Source organism: Candida parapsilosis, contig 005806 (genome assembly GCF_000182765.1).
Source record: "Candida parapsilosis strain CDC317 annotated contig 005806".
Classification (NCBI taxonomy): domain Eukaryota; kingdom Fungi; phylum Ascomycota; class Pichiomycetes; order Serinales; family Debaryomycetaceae; genus Lodderomyces; species Lodderomyces parapsilosis.
The window spans coordinates 48,334-72,060 of record NW_023503279.1 but is presented as its reverse complement, the minus strand read 5'-3'; the positions used below and the strand labels follow the sequence as shown (position 1 = coordinate 72,060).

The 23,727-nt window shown below is 38.4% G+C and overlaps 10 protein-coding genes across 10 annotated transcripts; 6 read left to right on the top strand and 4 right to left on the bottom strand. All coding sequences in view use genetic code 12, as the record gives it.

The window, feature by feature from the left end:
* Positions 1-153: 153 nt before the first annotated feature.
* CPAR2_300340 (uncharacterized protein) lies at positions 154-1,197 on the top strand (the record flags this gene model as incomplete). Its single annotated transcript, XM_036807381.1, has 1 exon — positions 154-1,197. The coding sequence occupies one exon, from the start codon at positions 154-156 to the stop codon at positions 1,195-1,197; it is 1,044 nt and encodes a 347-aa protein (XP_036664223.1).
* Positions 1,198-2,508: 1,311 nt separating this feature from the next.
* CPAR2_300330 (uncharacterized protein) lies at positions 2,509-7,176 on the top strand (the record flags this gene model as incomplete). The annotated part of the gene is made up of 2 exons (XM_036807380.1): positions 2,509-2,532; positions 2,686-7,176. The coding sequence occupies 2 exons, from the start codon at positions 2,509-2,511 to the stop codon at positions 7,174-7,176; spliced, it is 4,515 nt and encodes a 1,504-aa protein (XP_036664222.1).
* A 266-nt stretch (positions 7,177-7,442) lies between these two features.
* CPAR2_300320 (uncharacterized protein) lies at positions 7,443-8,465 on the top strand (the record flags this gene model as incomplete). Its single annotated transcript, XM_036807378.1, has 1 exon — positions 7,443-8,465. One exon carries the CDS (start codon positions 7,443-7,445, stop codon positions 8,463-8,465), a length of 1,023 nt encoding a protein of 340 aa, XP_036664221.1.
* A 337-nt stretch (positions 8,466-8,802) lies between these two features.
* On the top strand, positions 8,803-10,641 carry CPAR2_300310 (uncharacterized protein; the record flags this gene model as incomplete). Its single annotated transcript, XM_036807377.1, has 1 exon — positions 8,803-10,641. The coding sequence occupies one exon, from the start codon at positions 8,803-8,805 to the stop codon at positions 10,639-10,641; it is 1,839 nt and encodes a 612-aa protein (XP_036664220.1).
* A 172-nt stretch (positions 10,642-10,813) lies between these two features.
* On the top strand, positions 10,814-14,461 carry CPAR2_300300 (mRNA-binding protein; the record flags this gene model as incomplete). Its single annotated transcript, XM_036807376.1, has 1 exon — positions 10,814-14,461. The coding sequence occupies one exon, from the start codon at positions 10,814-10,816 to the stop codon at positions 14,459-14,461; it is 3,648 nt and encodes a 1,215-aa protein (XP_036664219.1).
* Positions 14,462-14,630: 169 nt separating this feature from the next.
* CPAR2_300290 (mitochondrial 37S ribosomal protein bS16m) lies at positions 14,631-15,074 on the top strand (the record flags this gene model as incomplete). Its single annotated transcript, XM_036807375.1, has 1 exon — positions 14,631-15,074. One exon carries the CDS (start codon positions 14,631-14,633, stop codon positions 15,072-15,074), a length of 444 nt encoding a protein of 147 aa, XP_036664218.1.
* A 63-nt stretch (positions 15,075-15,137) lies between these two features.
* CPAR2_300280 (uncharacterized protein) lies at positions 15,138-16,271 on the bottom strand (the record flags this gene model as incomplete). The annotated part of the gene is made up of 1 exon (XM_036807374.1): positions 15,138-16,271. The coding sequence occupies one exon, from the start codon at positions 16,269-16,271 to the stop codon at positions 15,138-15,140; it is 1,134 nt and encodes a 377-aa protein (XP_036664217.1).
* Positions 16,272-16,403: 132 nt separating this feature from the next.
* On the bottom strand, positions 16,404-17,342 carry RPP0 (60S ribosomal protein uL10; the record flags this gene model as incomplete). The annotated part of the gene is made up of 1 exon (XM_036807373.1): positions 16,404-17,342. One exon carries the CDS (start codon positions 17,340-17,342, stop codon positions 16,404-16,406), a length of 939 nt encoding a protein of 312 aa, XP_036664216.1.
* Positions 17,343-17,601: 259 nt separating this feature from the next.
* On the bottom strand, positions 17,602-19,614 carry PHM5 (endopolyphosphatase; the record flags this gene model as incomplete). Its single annotated transcript, XM_036807372.1, has 1 exon — positions 17,602-19,614. The coding sequence occupies one exon, from the start codon at positions 19,612-19,614 to the stop codon at positions 17,602-17,604; it is 2,013 nt and encodes a 670-aa protein (XP_036664215.1).
* A 1,178-nt stretch (positions 19,615-20,792) lies between these two features.
* Positions 20,793-22,229, bottom strand: YOX1 (Yox1p; the record flags this gene model as incomplete). Its single annotated transcript, XM_036807371.1, has 1 exon — positions 20,793-22,229. One exon carries the CDS (start codon positions 22,227-22,229, stop codon positions 20,793-20,795), a length of 1,437 nt encoding a protein of 478 aa, XP_036664214.1.
* Positions 22,230-23,727: the final 1,498 nt, after the last annotated feature.

The following is a 23,727-nucleotide window of genomic DNA, read 5'->3' as shown; positions in this document are numbered from 1 at the left end:
AAAGAAGTGAAACAAAAAAAAGAAAATTCGTCAAACCAGAGGTTGGGTTTGATATAAATAGGACTGTAAATGGTGCTTCTTTCTATTGCACTTTACACATATCTAACAACAACAAATACAACAACAAATACAAAGACAATATCACAGGCTGAAATGACAACAACAGAAACATCAACACCATCTGATTCGTCAGAAACTGTTATTATTACTGGTGGTACTGGATATGTTGGGCAACATATAATTGCCCAATTATTAAAACTGGGTTATAAAGTAATTGCCATTGTTCGCTCACAACCACGAGGCATGGAATTGATTAAGCAATATAGTCATCCTAATTTACAAATTGAGGCAGTTGAACAATTGGATAAACCAAATTCCGTTGATTTTGTGTTGAAACAACATCCTGAAGCATCTACATTCATTGCTGGTGCTGCTGTAACTGATTTTACTGCCAAGGACGTTGAAAAGGAGATTTTGCAAAAGAGTAATGCCATTATTAAAAACACATTGGAATCGATTAATCACCATGGTAAACTGATTAAACGTGTTGTATTAACTTCGACATCGGGTACTCACATTGGGCCGGAAAAGATGTTTAGTTATGATGCTCAATATACTGACGATGATTGGAGTCCATTACCGTATGAAGCCGGGTTTGCTAATGCACAAATGGCGTATTTTGTGTCCAAGAAATGTAATGAAGAATTGGCATGGAAATTTATCAAGGATAATGATACTCAATTTGATTTGGTTTCAATTAATCCATCAATGTGTCTTGGACCAGTTCAATTTGCCAATGAAGTGAGTTTGAAAGAGGGGAGTTACTTACCGTCAACAACAAATATTATTGCCAACTTACTCAAATTGAAACCAAACGATACAGTGGAACCATTGGCTGCTGGTGCTGCTGATGTGAGAGATGTGGCTAAAGCACATGTTGCCGTGATTAATAACCCAAAAGCCAGTGGGCAAAGATTGATTGTTGAAGCTTATAAGTTTACCAATGCCAACGCTATAAATATTTTACACAATTATTTCCCTCAGTTGAAGGACAAATTACCCAATGCTGAACCTATACCTGAGTCGAAATTTGTTGAACCAAATTTGAAGAAAAGTAGAGAGATTTTGGGGATTGAAAAGTATTACAACTTGACTGATTCAGTTGTTGGGTTGGCTAAACAATTGTTGAAGGAGTGATGGAGGAGTTGGGGTATAAAATTTGGTTATTATTTTGTGTATGGGTATTAGTTAGATCTAGATTGTGTTAGAGACTTGTAATCAATCAATTAGTATAGTAGAATAGTTTAACTGTGCATAGACACATCTTTATTCTGTTCTCTTTTTTATTTATTATTTATTATTTATTATTTATTATTATTAATGGTGCGCATATAACGGTTGTATCTTAGATATAACATGCAACAGCAACTCTTTTAAAAGAGGAACTTGTTAGATTGTACATGATGAAAGTCACACATATCTGTAAATGAATATATATATATATATATGTGTATGTGTGTGTGTGTGTGTGCACAAATGTGAGTTAAAGAAGGGTGGATTGCAATGTAGTAGCAGTAGTAATAAGTTTTGTATAATATGTCTGATGTATAATGATTGAAGTCACGTGTAGTCTTTACTCTGATTATGGTTTTGCATTTTTCTCTCAGATTGACATGTGACAATAACAACAATAACAACAATAATACAACAATAATACATCAACAATATTAACAATATAGTTTTCAGTTTTCAGTTTTTAGTTTTTAGTTTTCAGTTACAAAGATGTATGGATGATATTATGTAGTCATGCATTTTGAGTTGTTTCCTTTTCGTGTATTCTCCCATTCCTTTCTATCAATTGGTGGTATCCAAAAGCATATTTGCATTTGATCTACACACATTCTCAAAATAAAAAAAAAAAAAAAAAAGAAGCAGTCTTTACCAATAGCATCCATAACACCAACACACCTACACTCTGAAAACACAGTGTATCAGATGTATAGAAATAGTAAAGTATATCTAACAACTTCTACCAACTAGGAAGTATACACAAAAAAATGTAACTAAACTCTGTACAACAATAGAGTAGAGAGTGTATAAGCCATAAGAAGCAAATTTCATGTGTGTCCTTAATGAAGTATAAACAATATACACCTCTTAGTAAAAAATAAAAATAAAAATAAAAATAAAAAAAACATAGTTAGCAAACTAAATACTCATCATCATTCTTTACTCACTCTTCTTCTCCTTCTTCTTTCTTCTTCTCCTTCCTCTCCTTCTTCTTCTTCTTCTTCCTCTTCTTCATCATCTTTGTTAAAGGCTTGTCGAGCTTATATCCATCCTTTTTTCTTTTTTTTTTGGGATTTTGTTTGGTTCCCATAATATATAGTAGTAAACAGAAGCAAACCTCACGCAGCAAGCTTAAAAAGATCTCAAAAAGAGACAAAAACAAAAAACACATCAAAACAATCAATAGAGACAACCAGTTTACAACCTACTACACTAACGATGGCTGGCTTGTTCAATAGAAGGGTATGTTTCATTACTTTACTTTATTTGGTGGCCAACAGGTAAGGCATTGGTGTGCACCAGGTGCTCACACACACACACACATACATACACACCCGTTGTCCCCGATGGCCTTTTAGAACCTTTCGTTTACTAACAAACTCCAATTTCCTATAGAGAAGACCAGATTCATATCAAGGGTTCAGCAAATACACTCATGAGATAAACACTTTCCATCATCCAACTCAACACGCTGGGTTGCCCTTGCAACACCAGCAACAGCAACAGCAACAAAGGACTCAATCTATGACTACAGCTGGAGCTGCGGCTGCTGCGGCTGCTTTGCGGTTACATAGTACTCCTGTCAAACAACAACCTACAAGTCCTACTCAAAGACAATACGGCCGTTCTAATTCTTTAAGCAATGCCAATAGATCAAACTCGTTGAGGCAATATACATATCATCCAAAAGCATCATATCAAACTGGTGCTGCTGGTGCTGCTGGTGCTGCTGGTGCTGCTGGTGCTGCTGGTGCGTCTTCATCAACGAGTAACCATGATCATGGATTACCAAGAAGATACAATAGCTTAACATCACAAAGTAGAAACAGTCTCACAAAAAGAAGTCAAGCTAACCAAAGACAATTGCAACAACATGACAATTACCATGAAGTGGAGGAACAAAATCAACATAGAGTACATCACATCAACGAAGACGAAGAAGAAGTTGATTATATTGTTACAACCACCACAACAAAAGTGGTTGACTCACAAGGAAGAACACAGTCAATCACGACAAAAACAGTCAAGACATTCCCCGATGGATCAAATATTATTGAAACTTCAACAAAGAATATATCCAGATCCAACTCTAGAGCTAATTCCCTTAGTTCAAATAATTATAGACAAAATTCAATGACTGCTTCATTATCTCATCAACCAGCCAACTTGACCAAGATTGATGAGGATTTGCAAAACTTTGATTATGATTATCAAGTGGATAATCTTGACGGGGATGGCAACTTGAGATTGAATACTGGTGAACACCATTATCCACACGACGGAAACGACATTATTGCTGAGGAAGCTGAAGATTATGACGAGGAGCAGCAGCAAAATAAGCAAGTTGCAGAATCGCAACAATTGGGTGCACCTTTTAATGAGTTTACCAGACCGGAAAAGCCAAGACAATACTCTACTGATAGAACTTCATCGTTAAACAGTCAGAATAAACCGTTAAGGTCAATTTTGAAAGGTCAAAATCCTATGAATGATCCACAACAACAACAACAACAACAACAACAACAACAGCAGCAGCAGCAGCAGCAGCAGCAGTCTCAACAACAACAAGAACGAGTTACTTCCCCTGGGGCCACTGCCGCCGCTGCTGCTGCAAGTGCTGCCCCCGAGATTGCCAGAGAGGATGCGCACTCACCTCTTGCTGACTCCCACCATCCATATAAACATTTCACATCAAATACAGAGCAGCACCAAAGCAGACAACAAGCTCAACAACCAACCAAGCCTACAATTGCTACAAGTCCCACCTACAGTAACAATAATAATTATAATACCGGCTCTTTCAATCGACAACCAAGACAACAAATCTCTTCACCTAGAGAAAATACCCACTATAGTCATTCTCCGGGAAGCTCCATCAAGTTTGATGACAAGGTGGAAACTATTCCAGTTGAAAGGCCAAGCTACGTGCAGCCCAATTCACCCAAGCAATACCACCACGCCAGGACTAAACAGACACCTCCTTCTGGTCCTCCTCCAGTAGCTTCGTCTTTGCAACAACCGAATGCTGATTTTTATGCTGCCGCTATGCAAGCTGCATACAAGAAGGTGTATGGAGATCGTGATCAGCAAGTTGCTTCAAAGACAGTGGGAGCCACCACTTCTTCACCTACAAGTCCAGAATTCCATCCTTCAAGTCCACCACAACAAGCGCCACCACAGATTGAAAGAAGAGGGTCTGGTCGTAAATCCAAATTTGGATTCATACCATTGACTCCACGTAAAGAGGCTGTTTCATCACAACAAGGACAACAACAACAACAACAAGGACAACAACAACAACAACAACAACAGCAACAACAACAATTTGAACCGCCAGTACAACCAAACAGTAATAATGACCAAGAGCGTACATCTTCCTTGAACTCATTAATCAAGAACAAGATCCACCGTGATCAAAAAGCGCAAGCAGCAATGAGTAAAGGCTCAGTGCCAGTGAATTATGAGTATGTCAATCATCACAAACAATTCCCTATGCACTCTATGCGTGAAGATCCTCAAAGACAAAAGGAGGAGCAACGCGTAGCTAAAGAGCAAACAAAGGAGCAAAAGCAAGCTGCTAAGGAACAAGCTAAAGAGGAGAAAGTTCGAGCTAAAGAGCAAGCGGAAGAGGAGAAGAGGTTAGCTAAGGATCAGGCAGAACAGGAGAAGAAATTGGCCAAGCAGCATTCTGAACAGGAAAAGATTGCTGCTAAGGAGGCTAAAAAGCGTGAAAAGAAACCATTGTTTGGATTCTTGAATAAAAAGAATAGAAGACTCAGTCAAGCTGGATCGGTATACTCGGGTGCCAGCTCAAATGTTGGTACTTCTTCGCCACAACAACATCACCACCAACAGCAACAACAGCAACAACAACAACAACAACAACAACAACAACAGCATGCTTCTGTATCAGATGACCCTGTTCTTGTTGGAGCGACTGCTTATACTGCTGGAAGTTATGTAATACCAGGCCAGGCTGATGGCATACATCGTGACGGTGTAACAAATGCAGGTAAAATCGTTACTCCTCAATCCAAAGTGGATGCAACTGATGCAGGTAAATCCACCGATCCCGTCACTCCTGCTCAAAATATAACAGCTGATGATAACAAAGACAGTATTGATGCTGCTGCTACTGCTACTGGTGGTGGTCCACAAAGGTCAGTGCCATATGGCAAACATGGTGTCGTTCCTACTGATCTTCCTGCTAATGAACAAACTGCAGCAACCAGACCCATTGCTAATAATGATGTTTCTAATGAACCTGGTCAAGATCGTGCTCCAATTCAAATAAGCTCGCCAGTGAATGTTCAACGTTTGGGTCCAAATATTGAAGCTCAAGCCGAGGAGCTTCAAACTGAACTTGGTCATAATAAAGAGGGGCGATATGGCGTCAATGGTGAAGGAGTAGTGGGTTTTGGTCCAACTTTGCAAAAGGAAACAGCATCGCCTGTTCCAATAAGCTCCCCCGTGCGAGTCGAGCGTCTTGGTCCTAATATCGAAGCACAAGCTGATCGACTTACAAATGAGTTGGAACACGAACGTGGTATCCCTGAGAGAGAGACTGGAGTTGCAGAACCACCTGCATCCACACTTGACCCTCGTGCAAGGGAAACTGAAACAGGGAACGTAAATGTAAGCGAGAGTAGTGGTCCAAACTTGTATTCGAAACAAGATGCTGCTGCTGCTCCCATTGTAATTCCTGCTGGGGAACAGTTGGTGGCGGAGTCTGCAGTTGATGATAGTGCGGACTTGCAAGTTGATGATAACCAAGCTTACAAGATTTCTGTGCCAAGGACATACTCCCATCAAGAGGATGAGGATGATACAAGAGATGCAGCACGGCGCGAGGGTACTGCCAGTGGATATCTTTCTACTAATAATGTGAGAACCGCTACTGATAATCACTACCCACTGCCTGACTTGAGCACAAAACATAGGGACTCTGTATACGACACCAAGGAAGGACAGTTTGTTTCAAAAGTCCCTGTACCTGAATTGAATGATATTGATGACGATGATGAACATGATAGCCGTGGAGTTGAAGATGTAACAGTTGAAGAGACTCGTGAAGAGGTTCCAGTGCAAAAGGAACCTTCTTTGGGCAGTTATGAAAAGATTCCAACACCTACACATGACGGAGATGACAAGTATCAAGTTATAGATGAAGGCGATGTTGTCATTGGAGACATCAATGAGGAAGTGAGATCGGACCCGGAGTCGGAACCTGTCGTTATTGACACCTTGACTGAGCCAGTGGGAGCAAATGTTGACCATGATGACAATGGCTACGTCACTCCACAAGTTGATGCCGAACCAACATTTGCTGGTAGTAAAGGCAAAAGACCACCAAGTGAAGTTGGCGCGCTGGCCTTTGTTATGAATGAAAAATTAACCAATCCTCATGAACATCAGAATTTCATGAGTGGCAATTTTGCTGGATCACAATTTGTTAAAAAGAATAATAATAGTCAACTAGACTCATCACCATCAAGTAGAGGGTTACAAGGAAAACCAAAAGCTGCGTATGTGAGTGATGAAGCTCCACAAGAGACAGCAGCAGGAGCAGCGACATCTCACCAACCGCAAGTTGTCACTGACGTGCAACAACAGCACCAGCCACAACAGCAACAAGAAGTGATCAATAACTACTCCTCCTCTGCAGAGCCAAGTGGTGACACATTACCCACAACTCAATCCAAGCACAATGTTGCCGAAGAGGAGCAGCAACAATATCGTCCAGAAGATCTTGAAGGTGTTGTGGTTGAAGAAAAGACATTCAAGGGTAAAAAGGGCAAAAAAGACAAGAAGGAAAAGAAGGAAAAGAAGCCTAGCAAGTTTAAGGAAAGAATGTTGAAGTATTTTGTTAGTGGGTATGAGAATTGAGATTGTGAGATAAGGAGTTTGTAATAGAGATTGGATTTCTCTACTGATTATTTTGTGTACATTAGTATTTCGGGACGTTTGTTTTAATTTAATTTAATCGCTTAATAGTTTAATAGTAATTAAATCTTTAATTCCACATTAAATGAATTAGACGTTTGTGCATGATGATCTGCGCTCTTTCAATATCGGCTGATTCTGAATGAACTAAAAGCTCCTGCAAAACTCCAACCCCCATTTCACCCTTTTTTTATTATGCCTGTCATTCAATGTCAACTGATTCTTCCAAACCTCAAACAGTAATCATCACTGGTGGTACTGGCTACGTTGGCCAACACATTGTTGGTCAATTACTCCACCATAATTACAATGTCATCATTATCGATATTTCACCAACACGAGCCATGGAAATTGTTCAATTGTTTAATCACCCCAATTTGCAATGTAAAGTTGTTGATCAATTAAACAAGCCTAATTCAATTGATTTCGTATTGCGCCAATTCCCGCATGCTTCAACGTTTATTGCTTCTGCTGCAGTTGTTCCTCGCGATGATATTGAAGATTATGAAGCGGAGATTATTCAAATGAATCGTGATATATTGAAAAATACATTGGACTCAATCAAGCATTGTGGCGGGTGTATTCAACGTGTCGTGGTTACTTCTTCTACCGCTGCTTATGTTTCTCCCGAGAAGGCTTTTGCTGTTGATGCTGTTTATTCAGATGATGACTGGAATCCATTACCTTATGAAGCTGGCAAACAGAGTGTTAGTGCTGCTTATTTCGTTTCGAAAAGAATTAACGAAGAATTGGTTTGGCAGTTTGTTAAAGATGAAACACCACAATTTGATTTGGTTACTGTTGCGCCAGCATTCTGTATTGGTCCTAGCTTTTTCAGTAGTCAAGTTAGTTTGACCAATTTGCCTTCATCGACGTCAACAGTTGGTGATTTACTTAAATTACATAAAGGTGATACTGTGCCCTATTTGGGTGCTGGCGCTGTTGATGTAAGAGATGTGGCTAAAGCACATGTTGCCGTAATTAATAACCCGAAAGCCAGTAATCAAAGACTTGTCGTTGAAGCGTATAAATTCACAAATGCCAATGCCATCAATGTTTTAAAGGCAAATTTTCCCGAGTTGAAGGACAAATTACCTGATGTTGAACCGATACCCGAGTCGAAATTTGTTGAACCAAATTTGAAGAAAAGTAGAGAGATTTTGGGGATCGAAAAGTATTATAGCTTGACTGAATCGGTTGTTGATTTGGCGAAACAATTGTTGAAGGAGTGATGAGAAAGTTGACAGATGTGGCTGCTTAGTTTTTGATTAACTTAAGTCATAAAGCGGAAAGGTTACACAAAAGAAGACTTGATGTTTAGTAACATGTTCGATACAGTATATATCAAGCTTGATCTAGTACTAGGGAAAAATATTAGCTAATATACGTAATTTACCCCGGTTGTGTTCATCTTAAACGTAAAGCCTCTTCTTAGCAACTTTGTTTGTTCCTATTTATTTACTAGTGGCTTCATCACGTAAGAGTCACATTCCGCAACTATAGTCAAGCATTCTTTGATGTATGCAAAAAAAAATCCACAATTAGTATTTATCTATAAAGAGCTCTGCAATGCCTAGCGATCAAACCGCCATTTCATCTACCGAATTGTTATTCTCAAGACTTAATATCAGCCTGCAAGAAAGTCGACAGGGGTCCCTAAATTTGCCTGAGTCATCGTTGGCGTCAGATTCGAGTAATGTACAAGATGCATTTGCCAAGATATGCATGGCATGTCGAACTGGAGATTATGAAGTCGTTGATTCATTACTAAGCACACCCAACCTTGATGTTAATCAAGTAGACGAATATGATTACTCGCCCTTGATTTTAAGCTCATTGTGTGGACATTTGAAGATTGTTGAGCTTTTACTACAGAGAGGCGCTGTATGTGATAGAGATACATTTCAAGGTGCAAGATGTATCTATGGGGCATTAACGGATAATATTAGAGATCTACTAGTCAGTTTCGACATTTCAAAGGCGGTTGATGTCACTCAACCATTTGCTGGGCACATAGCATCGCTTTATAGTACTTCGGCTAACAAAGATGTTGTGTTTAGATTCAACCAAAAGGGATTGAGTTCTGACTTGAGTGCATTCCCAATGCATAGATTCCTATTGGCTGCACGAAGTCAATTCTTTAGGGAAAAATTTCAAAATGAGTGGCTGATGTTGAGTGTTGTGAATATGCCAAATAAAATTGATCCTTTGGCATTCAAGGTGATTGTTGACTATGTCTATCTAAGAACCGATTCCATGGTAATAAATGAAAAAGAATTTCGGGAGAAAGTGCTTGCGTTGGCGGGGGAGTATGAGTTAAATGAATTGGCAAATGCTATTGAGGAGATAACGACCGCAAAGGATGAAAAAGAGCAGTTCAAAATTAAACACAAACTTGCTAAAGATATCGTTGAAAATGCAAGACGGGAGCTTGATTCCTTTTTGGTTAAAGACATCATTGGTAATAATCTCTCTTCACAAATGGACCTTGAAAACGACACTGAGCTCGAGGACATTAATAGTCAGCTCCATATTACCCAGGAACAAAGAAAAACCTTGCTTAAACTGTCCTCCATCCCTGATGCGATACTCTCATATGTCGACTCAAACTCGGAAAGGATAATTTATTACCCCGTGAACAAATCGATTCTCACAAGATCGGAGTATTTTGACACAATGTTCAAATCGGATATCTTCAAGTTTACCGAGGAGGATATTCCAATGCACAAAGATGGCGCTGTTTCAGTTGTGAATAGACCTCGAGTGGATGAATCGCATTTGCCAATTGTACAACTTTCAACCAGTACGGCCGATAAAAAGGTTGCCGCAATGGTGTTATCGTACTTGTATCACGATGATGTTGATGAGATTCCCTTGGAGAATGTTATTGAACTATTGTATGCCGCAGATGAATTGTTTTTGGAAAGATTAAAGACAATGTCAGCGGTGCGATTGAGCTCCCAGTACTCAAAATTCACCTATGAGGAGCTTCAATTGCTAGAAGAGGAAGTGAGATACGATGCATACGATTTGATTAGAACAGCTTGGCTGACACGCTGCGACAAATTGGAACAACACGTAACTAAAATGATTGCTTATAATTTACAAGAAATTGTCAAGCGTGAAGACGAGAATGCGAAATTATTGGCTTTAATAGCTGAATCAGCTGCAAGAATCAGAGAGAGACAGGACACAGATACAATTGAGTTGGTGGATGATATACGTTATTACTTGTCGAAAAAGTACGCTGTTTGCGAAGATAATGAAACTTTAGACCCTTCGAGTGGTTTTGAATTCGAAGACGAAAAATTGGAAAATATAAAGCTATATCAAAATTCTTTATTAAAATATGAGAGGGATATTGAGGTTATCGAAAACATGTTGGACTCGTTAAATTTGGATGCATAGAAAAGCCAAGAAGTTGTTGGGGTTTTTGGATTTATAGAAGAAAAAGAACACTTCACAGTAAGTTTATTTCCATCACGTGCTAGATTTTTCTACTCATCTCTTCGCATCGAATACAAAAAAAAAATTATAACGAAGTACAGGATCACTACTTCACATCTAAATTACAACAAGCATGTCAGAGAATAATCCCGATGGAGGTCAGAGTGATGATGTTTTCTTGCTAGAGGATAAACTATCCAAAATCAGAAATCAGATCAACTCCAAACTTGACAATCAAAAGCATTTAGCGATTATTTTATCAGCGGTTGAGGAGAATATCGATGAACAAAAGAATGAAAAGACACCGGTGGCATACTTTGTCTCGTTTTTGTCATTGCTTGACCAGTGTATCCAGAATGATCAAATAGTTGACAAGAACTTGGCTGCGACCACTGCCTATTTTCTCGATATTATATTTCCATTTACACCGAAACCATTATTGAAACAAAAATTTATTGAGATTTTACTCAAGTTGTCACAACCATTGAATGTTGAAGCAGAGGCTCCGCTTGTGAGGTCGACTATTGGGGCTATCGAAAGCTTGCTTTTAGCTCAAGATAGTGCTCGGTGGTTGACAAAGGGGGCCATTTCACCAAATAGGGCGTTTATGGCACTTATTGAATTATCATTTGATCCAAGACCCAAAGTGAGAAGAAGAGCTCAAGATGCAGTAAGGAATATATTGACCAACCCGCCACCAAGTCCAAGTCCAATACATGTTGCCGCTGTGGGCGCCTCTGATGCCTCCTTGAAACAGCTCATTATACTTTTATCAAAATATAGACAGCAGAGAAAGAATAATGCCAATAAGGAACTCAATTCACAAATTATTCATTGTTTGCAACTTATAACGATTATAACCTCGGCCAATTCCTGGCCAGTAAAGAATATTGAAAGTTTATGTGATTCGCTTTTGGAAATCTCGAAAACTTCGGATCAATTCTTGGTTGCTGCAGCTTTTGAAGCATTTGAAGGATTATTCAAGTCAATGACTGATGTGATTGATGTTGAGAAGTTTACCAAGGTGTTGAATATCATATTTGATTTGAAACCTAATGTTAATGATGCACATTTGAGTATTTCTTGGTTGACTGTTGTTGCAAAAGCTTTGGAGAGCTTTAGTGTTTTATCACCGTTTGAATGTATACAAAAGTTACCTCAAGTTTTGCCTGCAGTTAGCGAGTTTTTAGGCGCTGATTCTCAAAATATTTACTCGAGCGCGGCTCACTGTTTGACAGCAATTATTTCACAAACCATTCCTGAAAAGTATCTTTTGCGTCCAGACAGTGAATTTGGAATTACCCCGCAGATTTACGAGTCCGTTGATGAGACAATCACTCTGATTGCGGAGCTTATTGAAAAAGAACTACTTTCGATAAAGTATCAACACGCTACTGGCGAAATTCTAAAATTTGTTGCTGTCACCGTTAAAAAACTTCACTCTCGAGCTAACCCTGATTTCCTAAATATTTTGGAAATTGTTGGTAATTGGAGAACAAATGAGACTGATAATTTCCCTCATAACAAGGAAGCTGAAGAATTTATTGCTGCATGTGTTTCATCCATGGGACCAGAAGCTGTTTTGGGTGTTTTGCCATTAAACTTGACCAATGAAGGAAATGGACCTGGTAGAGCCTGGATGTTGCCTATACTTAGAGACAATATCCATTCTGCTGAATTGGAATATTTCAAGAGGGAAATTTTGCCAATTGTTGATTTCTTTGAAGCAAAGATTGGAGCTTCTGGTAACAAAGAGTCAATGAATGCAAAAGTTTTCCAAACAATTATTGATCAAGTTTGGTCATTGTTGCCGCGTTTTTGTGACTTGCCCAAGGACCTTAGGCTCGCATTTGATGAGAGTTTTGCAACAAAATTATCTGATTTGATGTTTGCCAATGTTGACTTAAGAACACCGATTTGTCATGCTTGGAGGTTGCTTGTTCAAACCAATATCGCTTATCGTGATGGAGGGGAAAGTGAAGATTTATTGTTGCAACAAGATTTCCCTAGATTTGAGGCTACCAAAAGCATTGAATATCTTAGCTCGATGGCATCCAATATTTTGACAGTTTTGTTCAATGTATTTACATACACTATGCCCGAGTCGAGAGGCTTTGTTTTGGAGACTATTGAAGCGTATTTGCAAATTGTGCCCCCTCAAGAATTAGCTGCAACGTTCGATAAAGTTTGTGCCATGTTGAAGAATGCTTTGGATGAAGAGGAGGCGCAAAAAGCCAAAACCAATGATTCCATTCCCGATACCAGTGTCACTATGATGGATTTAATTGTTGCTATGGCAAAGTACGTGCCTGAAACATCACACAATGCCCTTTTCTCCATATTTGTCACGACTGTACCATTAGAAGCAAAGCCATTGCTTCAAAAGAGATCCTATCGAATAATTTCAAAATTGTGTGAGTCAGAAAAGGGCAAGTTGTCAATTTCAAAATACATTGGAGAAGTTGAGAACAAGATAATTGAGACAACTGAAGTGACTAATCAAGCAGCAAGACCAGCACGATTAAGTGCAATCTTGTTGATTTTGGAGATTCTTCCATCTTCAGACTTGTACTTTATTCCATCCATCTTGCAAGAGATTATTATTGCTACAAAAGACGTCAATGAAAGATCAAGAGGCTTATCGTATCAGATATTGATCAAGATGGGTCACAAAATGGGTGAAGGTGGGTTGATTGATAATGCAAGAGTTCCTGGATTTGATCCTTCCGCAGCGCCATCAGAAGCCTCACTAACTGAATATTTCACAATGGTAAGTGCTGGTTTAGCAGCTCAAAGTGCCCATATGATTTCTGCAACAATAACAGCTATTTCATGCTTAGTGTTTGAATTCAAAGATCAATTGCCTTCGGAAACCCTTTTCGAAATTTCATCAACGGTTGAGTTGTTTTTGACTCACAATTCTAGGGAGATTGCTAAATCTGCAATTGGATTCGTCAAAGTAGAAATCTTGTCGTTGCCAGAGGAGATGGTGAGAAACAATTTGAGTGAGTTATTGAGCAAATTGATGAAATGGTCGCATGAACACAAGGGCCATTTCAAAAGTAAAGTTAAACATATCATCGAAAGACTTATAAGAAAGTTTGGAGTAGAGGAAGTTGAAAATGCCATACCTGAGGAGGACAAAAAGTTGGTTGCCAACATCAAAAAGACTAGAAACAGAGCCAAAAGAAAGCAAGAGATTAGCCCTGAGTTGCAAGCAGCTGCCAACCCATCATCCAGCACCAAAAAATTCGTCTCTGCTTACGAAGAAGCACTTTATGATTCCGATGTGTCAGATGAAGAAGAAGTGGATATTTATGACGAGGATGCCCAAAGGGCCAAAAAGGGAAAGAAATCCAATCAATTTATCTTGGAAACGGGAGATGAACCACTCAACTTGTTGGATCGTCAATCTTTGGCGCATATTTCATCCTCCAAACCAAAGAAACTTACCAAATCGGAACTTAGATCAAAGACTGATGAATTCAAAACCAAGAATGGAAAATTGGTTTTCACCGAAGGTAGTGGCGACAATGAAGATCCATTTGCCAACAAAGGTTCCGGTATAGATGCATACTTGGATGCAGTCAAGCAAGCACCAGTAAGGGGTCAAAAGAATAAATTAAAGTTTAAAAAGACAAAAGGTGATGATGATGGTGAGACTTGGTCAGATGACGAAGAGGAAAATAAAAAGCCGGTGACAAAGAAATCAAAGGTTCTTGGAAAGTCAAAGATATCAAAGCCGAGTAAACAAAGATTCAAAGCTCATAAGAAGCTCTAGATGTTACAGTGTATAAAGCAATTAAAAATGTGTACCCTAAAATGGCTCTCATGCGATGGGTGGAAATACCAAACAGATTTTTTTTTTTTTTTCTTTCTTCTTCAGTTGAGAAAACTTGAAATCAATGCAAATCCAAACCCCAATCCATTTATAGACCCCCACCACCACAATGTCAAACCCACTAATGTCCCTCGCCGAAAAGACGGCTTACAAGAGAAATCTTGTAAAGATAAGATTAGCCAGGTTTGGTCGAAAACATCAACCTATTTTCAACATTGTTGTCATGAAAGCTAAAAAAGCACAACAGAAATTACCAATGGAAGTTATAGGCACATACAATCCTGTTCCTACGCCACAGCCATCATTCGACAACAGCGCTCCAATTAAGGATATAAGCTTAGATTTTCATAGGGCTAAGTATTGGTTAGGTATGGGTGCTGAACCAACTCCAAAAGTTGCATGGTTGTTTAAAAAAGCTGGTATTTTGCCTAACTTCTGGCCCAAAACTAGTAAATTGTCACAAGAGATTAATGCTCCTGTTGTGGAAGATGTTAAAGAGACTCAGGAACTGCCCGTCGATGTGGTGAGAAGAAGGGGTGACAAGAAGTTTTAGAGAGAAAGTATTTACTTTGCATTAACTTATGTATATAGCAGAAAATCGAAGAAGCGAATTTGTTTACGAGACTTCTTGTTGTTGTTTACGGTGGAATAGTTGCCACCGTTGTCTCTTTTCTGTAAGAATTCGTCTTCGAAATAACATTTTGAATGGGTTTCGAGTAGGTTTTTCCAACACAATACGGTTTACGGTGTTTGTGTTTTCATTGTAGTAGTTGTCTTCTAAGAAGCTTGGAATCCAAGTATTGGGGTGGCTCGCTTGTTGATCATGCGGGTCAGAGACATTTGTCTTGTTGCCATTTGATAATTCATAGTGATATAAATCGGAATTTTGCTGCATCGAAGCAGGTTGGTATTCACCAGTGTTTAAATTAATGTGGTGAAAAAACGAATTGTAACGGTCACGTATCTCTCTGTAACTGCCGCTATCAAGCTCGTTGTAACCTTTGGTCAACATAAGCATAAGCATTTCTTCAAACGTTTTTCTTAAATGAGCAAGGTCTTCAGGAAGAATGTTTGCTTCTGTGTCCAAGTTGGTGGTATACGCAGCGATATCGGACATGAGAAACATGGCTTCCGTTGGTGAGTTGCACTCACGTAACCTTTCCTTCAAAAGTTGAGCAATATCTGGATCTGGAGCTAGCTTGCTCAAAACATCCTCAATCAAGTTCCCCACAACACTTTTGGTTTCGAACCTATTTGCAGCCAAACATCTTGCTCTCATAAATATCATCTTTGTAATTGATTCAAGAAAGAGTTCACGTTTGAAAGTGATCTGACACGATTCCGAAATCAGAAACAATATGGCAATAAGCTGATGGGCGGGGCGAAAGGTTCTATATGTAGTGTATACCACTCCTCCATTCAAAAAACTATCAAACACTACCTTGTTCATGATATAATCCAATCTATTATTATCCATAAACGCAGTAAAACTTTCTTTAGCCTCGGGTTCTGCTGCAATAAAACTAGATAACAAAGTCAAACTCTCACATAGTTTTCGTTGTGCCAGTAGTAGCTCGTGGGTGCTTGAGTAAGGACAATCATCAATGATATGAATCACCTTCAGAAATAATATAACCACCAGAGCCTCATTCAAGGGCAAATCGGGAAACGAAAATGTAGATACTGTGTCTAAAGACTCTCCAATTGCTGAAAGAGTAATGTTGGAGCTATAACTTTCGTAAAGACTCATGTTTAACACCATTGGTGGGTACGAGAAGTGTTGCAAAAAAAAAAAAAAAAAAATTCGAGTCCACTGTATTAATACTCTTACAACGTTTCTGCAAAGAGTGAACATGTATTAATTACACATCTATTAGTCAGTTTAATCGAATAAACCGAATCCCATATCTTCATCAGATTGTTCCTCTTCTTCTTCAGCAGCAGCTTCAGCGGCTGGTTCAGAATCACCACCGGCAGCAGCAGCAGCTGGAGCAGCAGCAGCATAAGCTTCTGGGTTAGCCAATCTGTCCTTGATAGCTTCTGAACCCTCAAAAGTGTAGTCAGTAGCAATGGACAAAGCCAAAACGTTCTTGTAGTTGTTGATCAAAGAGTGACCAACAGATGGCAAGGTTGGGTAACCAGCAGCCAATGAGATGGAAGCAATGGTGTTGATGGCACTGACAAAGTGACCAATCAATTCATCATCAGTGATATCCAAGATTGAAGCTGGGAAAACTTGACCATTGTCGTAAACTTGAACAACAGTTAAACCATAAGTGAATGGAGAAATGTTCAACATGTTCAACAAAGTGGCTTCGGAAGGTCCAACTTTACCATCTTTTTCAACAACCTTGACATCGGAAACAATTTCAATGGTACCTCTAGCAATCTTGGTTGGGACACCCAAAGCTTGGAAGAACGAGGTCTTACCTGGTTCCATACCAGTATTACCAGCTGGAATGTAAACATCAGCTGGAGCAACAGCACCGGCCTTAGCTGGAGCAGCAACAACATTGGAAGTAATGGTGTCTCTAATGGTCTTCAAATCAGCATTGGTGAAAATGAAACCAACGTTACCTTTAACAAATGGCAACAATTTTTCGTAATCTGGCAATTCAGAAAGGAAACCTCTAATGGCTCTTCTAACCATGGTGTTCTTACCCATCAAGACAACAGCATCACCTCTCAAGGCTTTTCTGATTTCATGCATTTGTTGAGAAGAAACATTGTCAACACCAACAATGAAGATTGACTTGTATTCTTCCAATAACTCTCTTAATTTGGCAAAGTATTGCACTTTTTTGTCTCTGATACCACCCATTTCGACTTGTTATGAATTTGACGACAGGAATTTAATGGTATATTAGTTGATAATAGTAGGAGTGAGGAAGCTCTAGATTCATGGTGATAATTTTCATTTTTCAAACAGTGAGCGAGTGAGTGACGCAGTGTAAGTGAGAGTGGGTTTTCGCAATTTTTTAGTCACGTGAAAATTTGTGACCACATTTTTGAAGAGCTTCTACGTCGCAGAAAAGAAACAGACGGCAAACAATTCGCGACACCACTATACATTTGTGAGATTAACCTAATCCACTATTTTCATAATTTGAACTGACAAATGTATTTTTCAAGTATTCAGCCCACATTTGTTCCAATTTCTTGCTACTTCTCCCTTTCTTTGGCTTCCCATTCTTTGACTTTTTATTCTTCTTCTTTTCAGAAACAACGGTGTTTCCTTTTACTGGCTTTCCCAACTTTCTTGCATACTTTAACCATTCTTCAACAGTCAATACTGGCAAATTGTATAATTTGTCATCGGTGCTGTATTCAATCTCATAACCAAACTTTTTTCCACTCTTGTTGATCTCTGCCAAGTCAGCATAATACTGTACGTATCTCTCTGGAGTGTACGTTTGAGGGATATAAGCGGGTCCTAATTTGGCATTTTTAGGTTTTGGGAGTGGGAAAGTCTTGTCGCGTTTAATGAATGACCAAACACTATGGCCTTCGTTATCATCTTCATCAGTATATGAATCCTGCTTGTCAATCAAAGTTTCAACTTCGTAAAAGAATTTATCCCATGGTTCAAATTTAACACTTGACATTTCATGAGCCAAGTTTGTGATGTTATACTCCCATACTCGCAAGCCGGGGTTGAATGTCGGAACAACTGAACCACCCACGTGTGATATAGAGTACCTTTCACCATGCGCACCCGATTTCATTTTTCCTTTAATCATGGCATACACCTCTTCACGTACGGTATTCATATACGCAACCTTGTTTGATGGAATTCCACCTTGCACTCTGAAAAAGGAATCATCGAATTTGGTGTCCAAAGCGTGATAAAAGGAAGTGGCTCCCAATGCATCAGTTTCCAAATCATCATGATACTCTTCATTGAACACTTCAAACATTTCCAATTGTTTTGTTTTCAGTCTCTTGTGTGACTTTTTGATGGATTTGTACGCGGCCACACTATCCAACGGAATGAAATGATCCAAATTCATGTGTCCATACAACCCACCAACAATGATGTCTCTAAATTCATGAATCCAAACGACATACTTTCTCAAGCATGTCAAGTCGAAATTTTTTTCATTTGGTGGCACATGTCCAGTTAACCACACCTTCATATTTCTGGCTCTTAATTCTTTTAAAACGTAACCCAACCATTCAAATAACTTGTAACCTGGTTGTTTCCTCTTGTCGCAATTATCAACCAATGGATTCAGCTGATACAAGTAAAGTGTATTGATAGATAATATGGCCAATTGTCCCGGAATAACTTCTTTAAAGAAATAAGCACCACGGTTAAAAGTGTGTAGTTGCAGTTGTGGGATGAAGCGTTGCCAAATTTGAAACAATTCTCTCGTTTGTAAAGTTGGCCCAATACTAAACAAATTGTGAGGGTATACATCATTATTACCCAAACTTGGAATCAAATCAACAGCCAATTCAGGAGTATCCTTTTTTTTAAAAGTTTCATACATCAATTTACTCACATGTTCATTCATTTCAAATATATTTTGTTCGGTTCTGGGGTAATTTCGATCATTATCATGGCGTACATTATCCCCAGTCCAAACAATAAAATCAATCTTGTCTTTTAAATTCTCCTCAATCCATTTTATCGTGCCTTGCATTAATTCCATTGGTGCGTCACATCCAGATATAGCATCGCCATATTTGTGAGCATTACCCTTGGATCCATGACACATTTCATCAAATGACAGACCTTCTTTGAAATATGGATCAGGATGTATATCAGTGATGTGGAGAAACCTACCATGAATGACTTGTTCACCTTTTTCACTAGTGACAATTTTGATAGGTTTTTTAGGAGTAAGTCCAAGTCTTTGCAAGTCATCCTTTTCTGAGGTTGTCAATTCCAATGTCTCGATGGATGAGTACGGAGATGTTGGGGTGACTAGGTTGTTTGTGATTGTCGTTGTGTAAAGGTACTGGTACATGGGGACTAATAACAATAAACTGAGCAACGATAGACTCATGTTCCTCCTCCATGAAGTTGATGAGTTGCGATGCAAATGTGATTGGTAACCATTTTTCTTTTCAGTAGGTGTAGTATTCATAGGATAGTATCAGATATCAAGATAGCAAAATGGTAAAGTAGTTGAAAAGGGTTATATGTGTGGCAATACGAGTATGGAAGAGAAAAGTGTTGTTTAGTTATTCTCTAGTCATTAATTCAAACACACAGACACTTTTAGCGGATGTTTAAAAGAAACGAGATCCTTATGTGTAGTGGGTGGTGGTATTTCAAAGAAATTTGTGTGTGTGTGTGTGTGTGTGTGTGTGTATCTAAGAAAAAATAATTTGAACGTTTTTACACTACCTACAGCCGAGCACGTGGACGAGGCAAAATGAGCTTTACCCATAAAAAAGAAGAACGATGAGCAAAGACTTGTAGGTGCTACTCTCTGTGTTGAGATCGTTGTTTGGGGGGTAGGCCACTATGATACCATACTTGCAAACTTTGCCGTCTTCATTCGTTTATCTTTATCCACTTTTTTTTTTTGCATCCAATTTAACAGTCTGATGGGTTTTATGCATCTTTGCTAATCTATGGTTATGTGTGTCAATTTCGTAAAATGTGAAAATGCGACATTAACTTTTTTAACCTTGAGCCTATATCTGAGCTAATTTTAATCTCCAAAAGCAAAAGTTGGAATTGAGTTGACAAAGTTTTTCCCATTTCCGTTTCTTTACAATACTTATCAACTCAATCGTCACGGGGCAGGTAATGGCTTAGCCAAATGCTTCCCTTTGTCACAATAGTGTGGTATTAATTACATGACCCAATTCGGTAAATGAATTACTCTTTTTACTCTTTTCTGTCCATGCATTTTATTTCAATGCGTGTCTTTCTCATTGCGCATCACCGTGTATTGTGCAGTTACATCAAACTACTAACACGATTTGTTTCTGTGTGTTTCAGTGTTTTTTGTGTATGAAGACAATCAAAGTCTCCTTTCAGATTCAAATTTTCAATTTTGTGGCGTTTTGTTTTTAAGTTTGTGTTTTTATTTTCAAAGTTTTCCAAAGGGTTTTCGAGTGCTGAACGCTAATGGTTTGAAGGGGATTATGCTGGGTGAGTTGGTATCTCAGATTGAGATTACATCACTGCCAAACATTGATGATCCGGTACTACTCCGTTTCCATTTAAAATACTGTGCATTCTAAATTATACAAAGAAAATCTCTACAATCTTAATAATAATAATAATAATAATACAATACCTCTCTCTTTTTCACTGAATCAAAATTGACAAGTTCGACTTGGCTGGTTTCGTTGGTGTTGAAGACACGATTGGCGGCACATGTTGAGGAGCCGGTGCCTGTGCTTGTGCTGGAAGTGGGTACATTGGCGCATGTGGTTGTGGTGGTGGTGGAGGTGGTGGAGCAGCTGCTGTAAGGTGACCACTTTGTTGTAGTTGTTGTTCATGTTGTTGATGAATAGGTACATCAGTAGGTGGCAATTCCAATACTTCTTTTTCAACATTGCTTTGTTTACGCAATGCTTGACGTTTATTTTGAAACCAAATTTGAACTGCTTTTTCGGTCATGTGTACCACTTTAGCGATTTCTACTCGTCTTGCTTTATTTGGAGTTGAACCGAGTTTGAATTCCTTATTGAGAATGTTTAATTCATGGGGTGATGTTCTTCTTCTTTTCCTTCTTGCTAGTGGTGCGTTATCAATATCTGGTTCTTGTGATGGGAAAGTTGCTGGTGAATGAGAAATGAATGCGTACAACCTATCAGAAGATCCAGCTGAGGTTACAGTTGCCGATGCAGATGCAGTTGCAGATGTAGCTGTTATTGGCGTTGGTAAGGGGGATAATTTAGTAGTTGGTGATGTCGAAAGGGATTTGACTCTTAGTTTTGATTTTGGTTTGCGTAACTCCAATATACTTGTGTCCATCATTGAAGTATCTTCATCAGCAATGGAGTTAGATCTTTTTCTCGATGGTATAATCAACAGTGAAGATGACTTTGTTGCAGAGGGTGGTGGAGGTGGTGTAGGTGTCGACGATGATGCATTTGAGTGGGTTGTTGTAGTTGATGCAGTGGCAGTGGTTGCTGCTGTTGTTGTTGTTGTTGTTGACACTGGTTGATAAGTAATATATGAGTGAGAATGGTGTGGTTGTGGGTGGGGAAGTAAAGGAGGTGAAGGACGTGGAAGCGAGCTTGAAGCGGACCTTGGTGCTGAGTATTGTTGTTGTTGGAAAGAGACGTGGTGGTGGAGCTGTGGTTGAGATTGAGTATGTTTTTGTGGTTGTTGTTGTTGGTGGTAGATGTATGGGGTGGCTGTACTCAATGGTGTGCTTGTAAAAGAATCAATCGAAGGTAATTTCTTGCATGGTGTTTGTGCAAATAATGAGCTAGTGTTTGCATTTGCATTTGCATTTGCAGTATTGGTTATATTGGTCAATGGGTGCTCTTTGTAGTGGTTGGATTTAGCTGATGATAATATTGAAGATAATGGTGGCAAAGTAAATTTAGCGCCAGAAACATTGGTTGAGGTGTTGCAAGTTGATACACCAGTGCTATTGCTACTAATGGTTGTATTAGCAAATGATGTATTGTAGCTGCTATCCATTGTAGAAGAATCCCTACTAGATGAATAAGACTGATTTGGTTGTTGGGTGAATAATGTCGATTTCTTTGGTGTTTGCAAGTGAATCATTGTGGAATAAAATGTGGGACTGAAGTTGGTTCGACAAAGGAATGAATGGGTATTAGACTTTGAGAAGAAATAGTTGAGTAAAAAGTCAATGAAAGGAAAGGGAATTGCCCACAATGAAAGTCAAAGTAATTGCAGGAGGTAATGATCTATATATACGTGAATAAAATGTCAAAGGTTTCTCCTGCTTTTGTTTCTTTGTATATGAATGCAAAGTATTTATGAGAAGCAAAAAAATTATCGCGTTGTTTACAAAAAAATCTTGAAGTGTAAATAAACAAATAACATATGAATGCATCTAATTTAAATTTAAACGCCCAAATAAAAACAACAAGAACAAAGGAGAGAGACAAAGACAGAGACAAAGAATGAGAAGAATAAGAAGAATGAAAAATTAAAAATTAAATAAAAGGACATTAACCTATAAACTAATGTTTGCATTGCATTGTTTTTTCTTATTAGTAAACTTAAATAGGAGAAGAAATACAAGTATTGAGACATTAACCATCAATCAACCCACGCATGAAATTTATAAACAATACAAATGAATGCATTGCTTGTTATTTGTTATTTGTCATTTGTCATTTGTCATTTGTCTTTTTTTGTATTTCGTTTTTCATTTCTGGCGTTTAAATTGTTGTCTTCCTTTATGGGTTGTAACTCGTATAACTCACCCGTGTGGTAGTTTTGGTTGCCGAAGTTATCATTATATATAATCTGTCTACCTACGTGACTGGTAAATGTCGAATGAAGGACTAAATAATGTATTCAATGATTTGTGTATTTATATTTCCTAATTGGGTGTATATTATTATTACTTTCTGCTTATTTAATTGTGTGTTTTGTTTATGGTTAGGTTCTTCAAAAACGCTCATAATACACAAAAACACGACAAAAAAAAAAATTAAGAGGGACAGCAAAAATAAAGTGCTGAATTCATTAATATGCAGTACTACTACTATTGATGCTACTAAAACATATCTCATAGTTGAATTTCTCGTTGCTTTTTGGTACAGTTTACACGACTCATATATACCTGTGACACTCCACACAATTAGTATCTTAGAACTACGATTAAACTAATATCTAGATGTGTTTTGTTTATCTAAAGTCCTTTACTCAACACGTGAAACATAGAGAGTGATTATTTGTCCTGACTCCATGATGCGTTCAATTTCAATATTAATTGCATTTTCAACATTTCATCATGACACAAATTTAGACACGCACACATCTCTCTTCAACATTCAAAATTAGTTAATTGTATTGCCTAATTGGGGTTAAAGCGCGCAGGGAGCTAATGTGTTTGTAATGATTCATTCAATAGTTTAATACTTGCATATTATGACCCTTGCTTTGGTATCAGCGTCATTAAAATTGAGTATCAAGTTTTGTAATTTCGTGTATCTGTAGAGAAAGGTAAGGTATCAACAATATTGCTTTGTGACCGCTCACAATAGGTGGGTCTCAACGTAAGTTCATAAACAGTCCATATTTACCA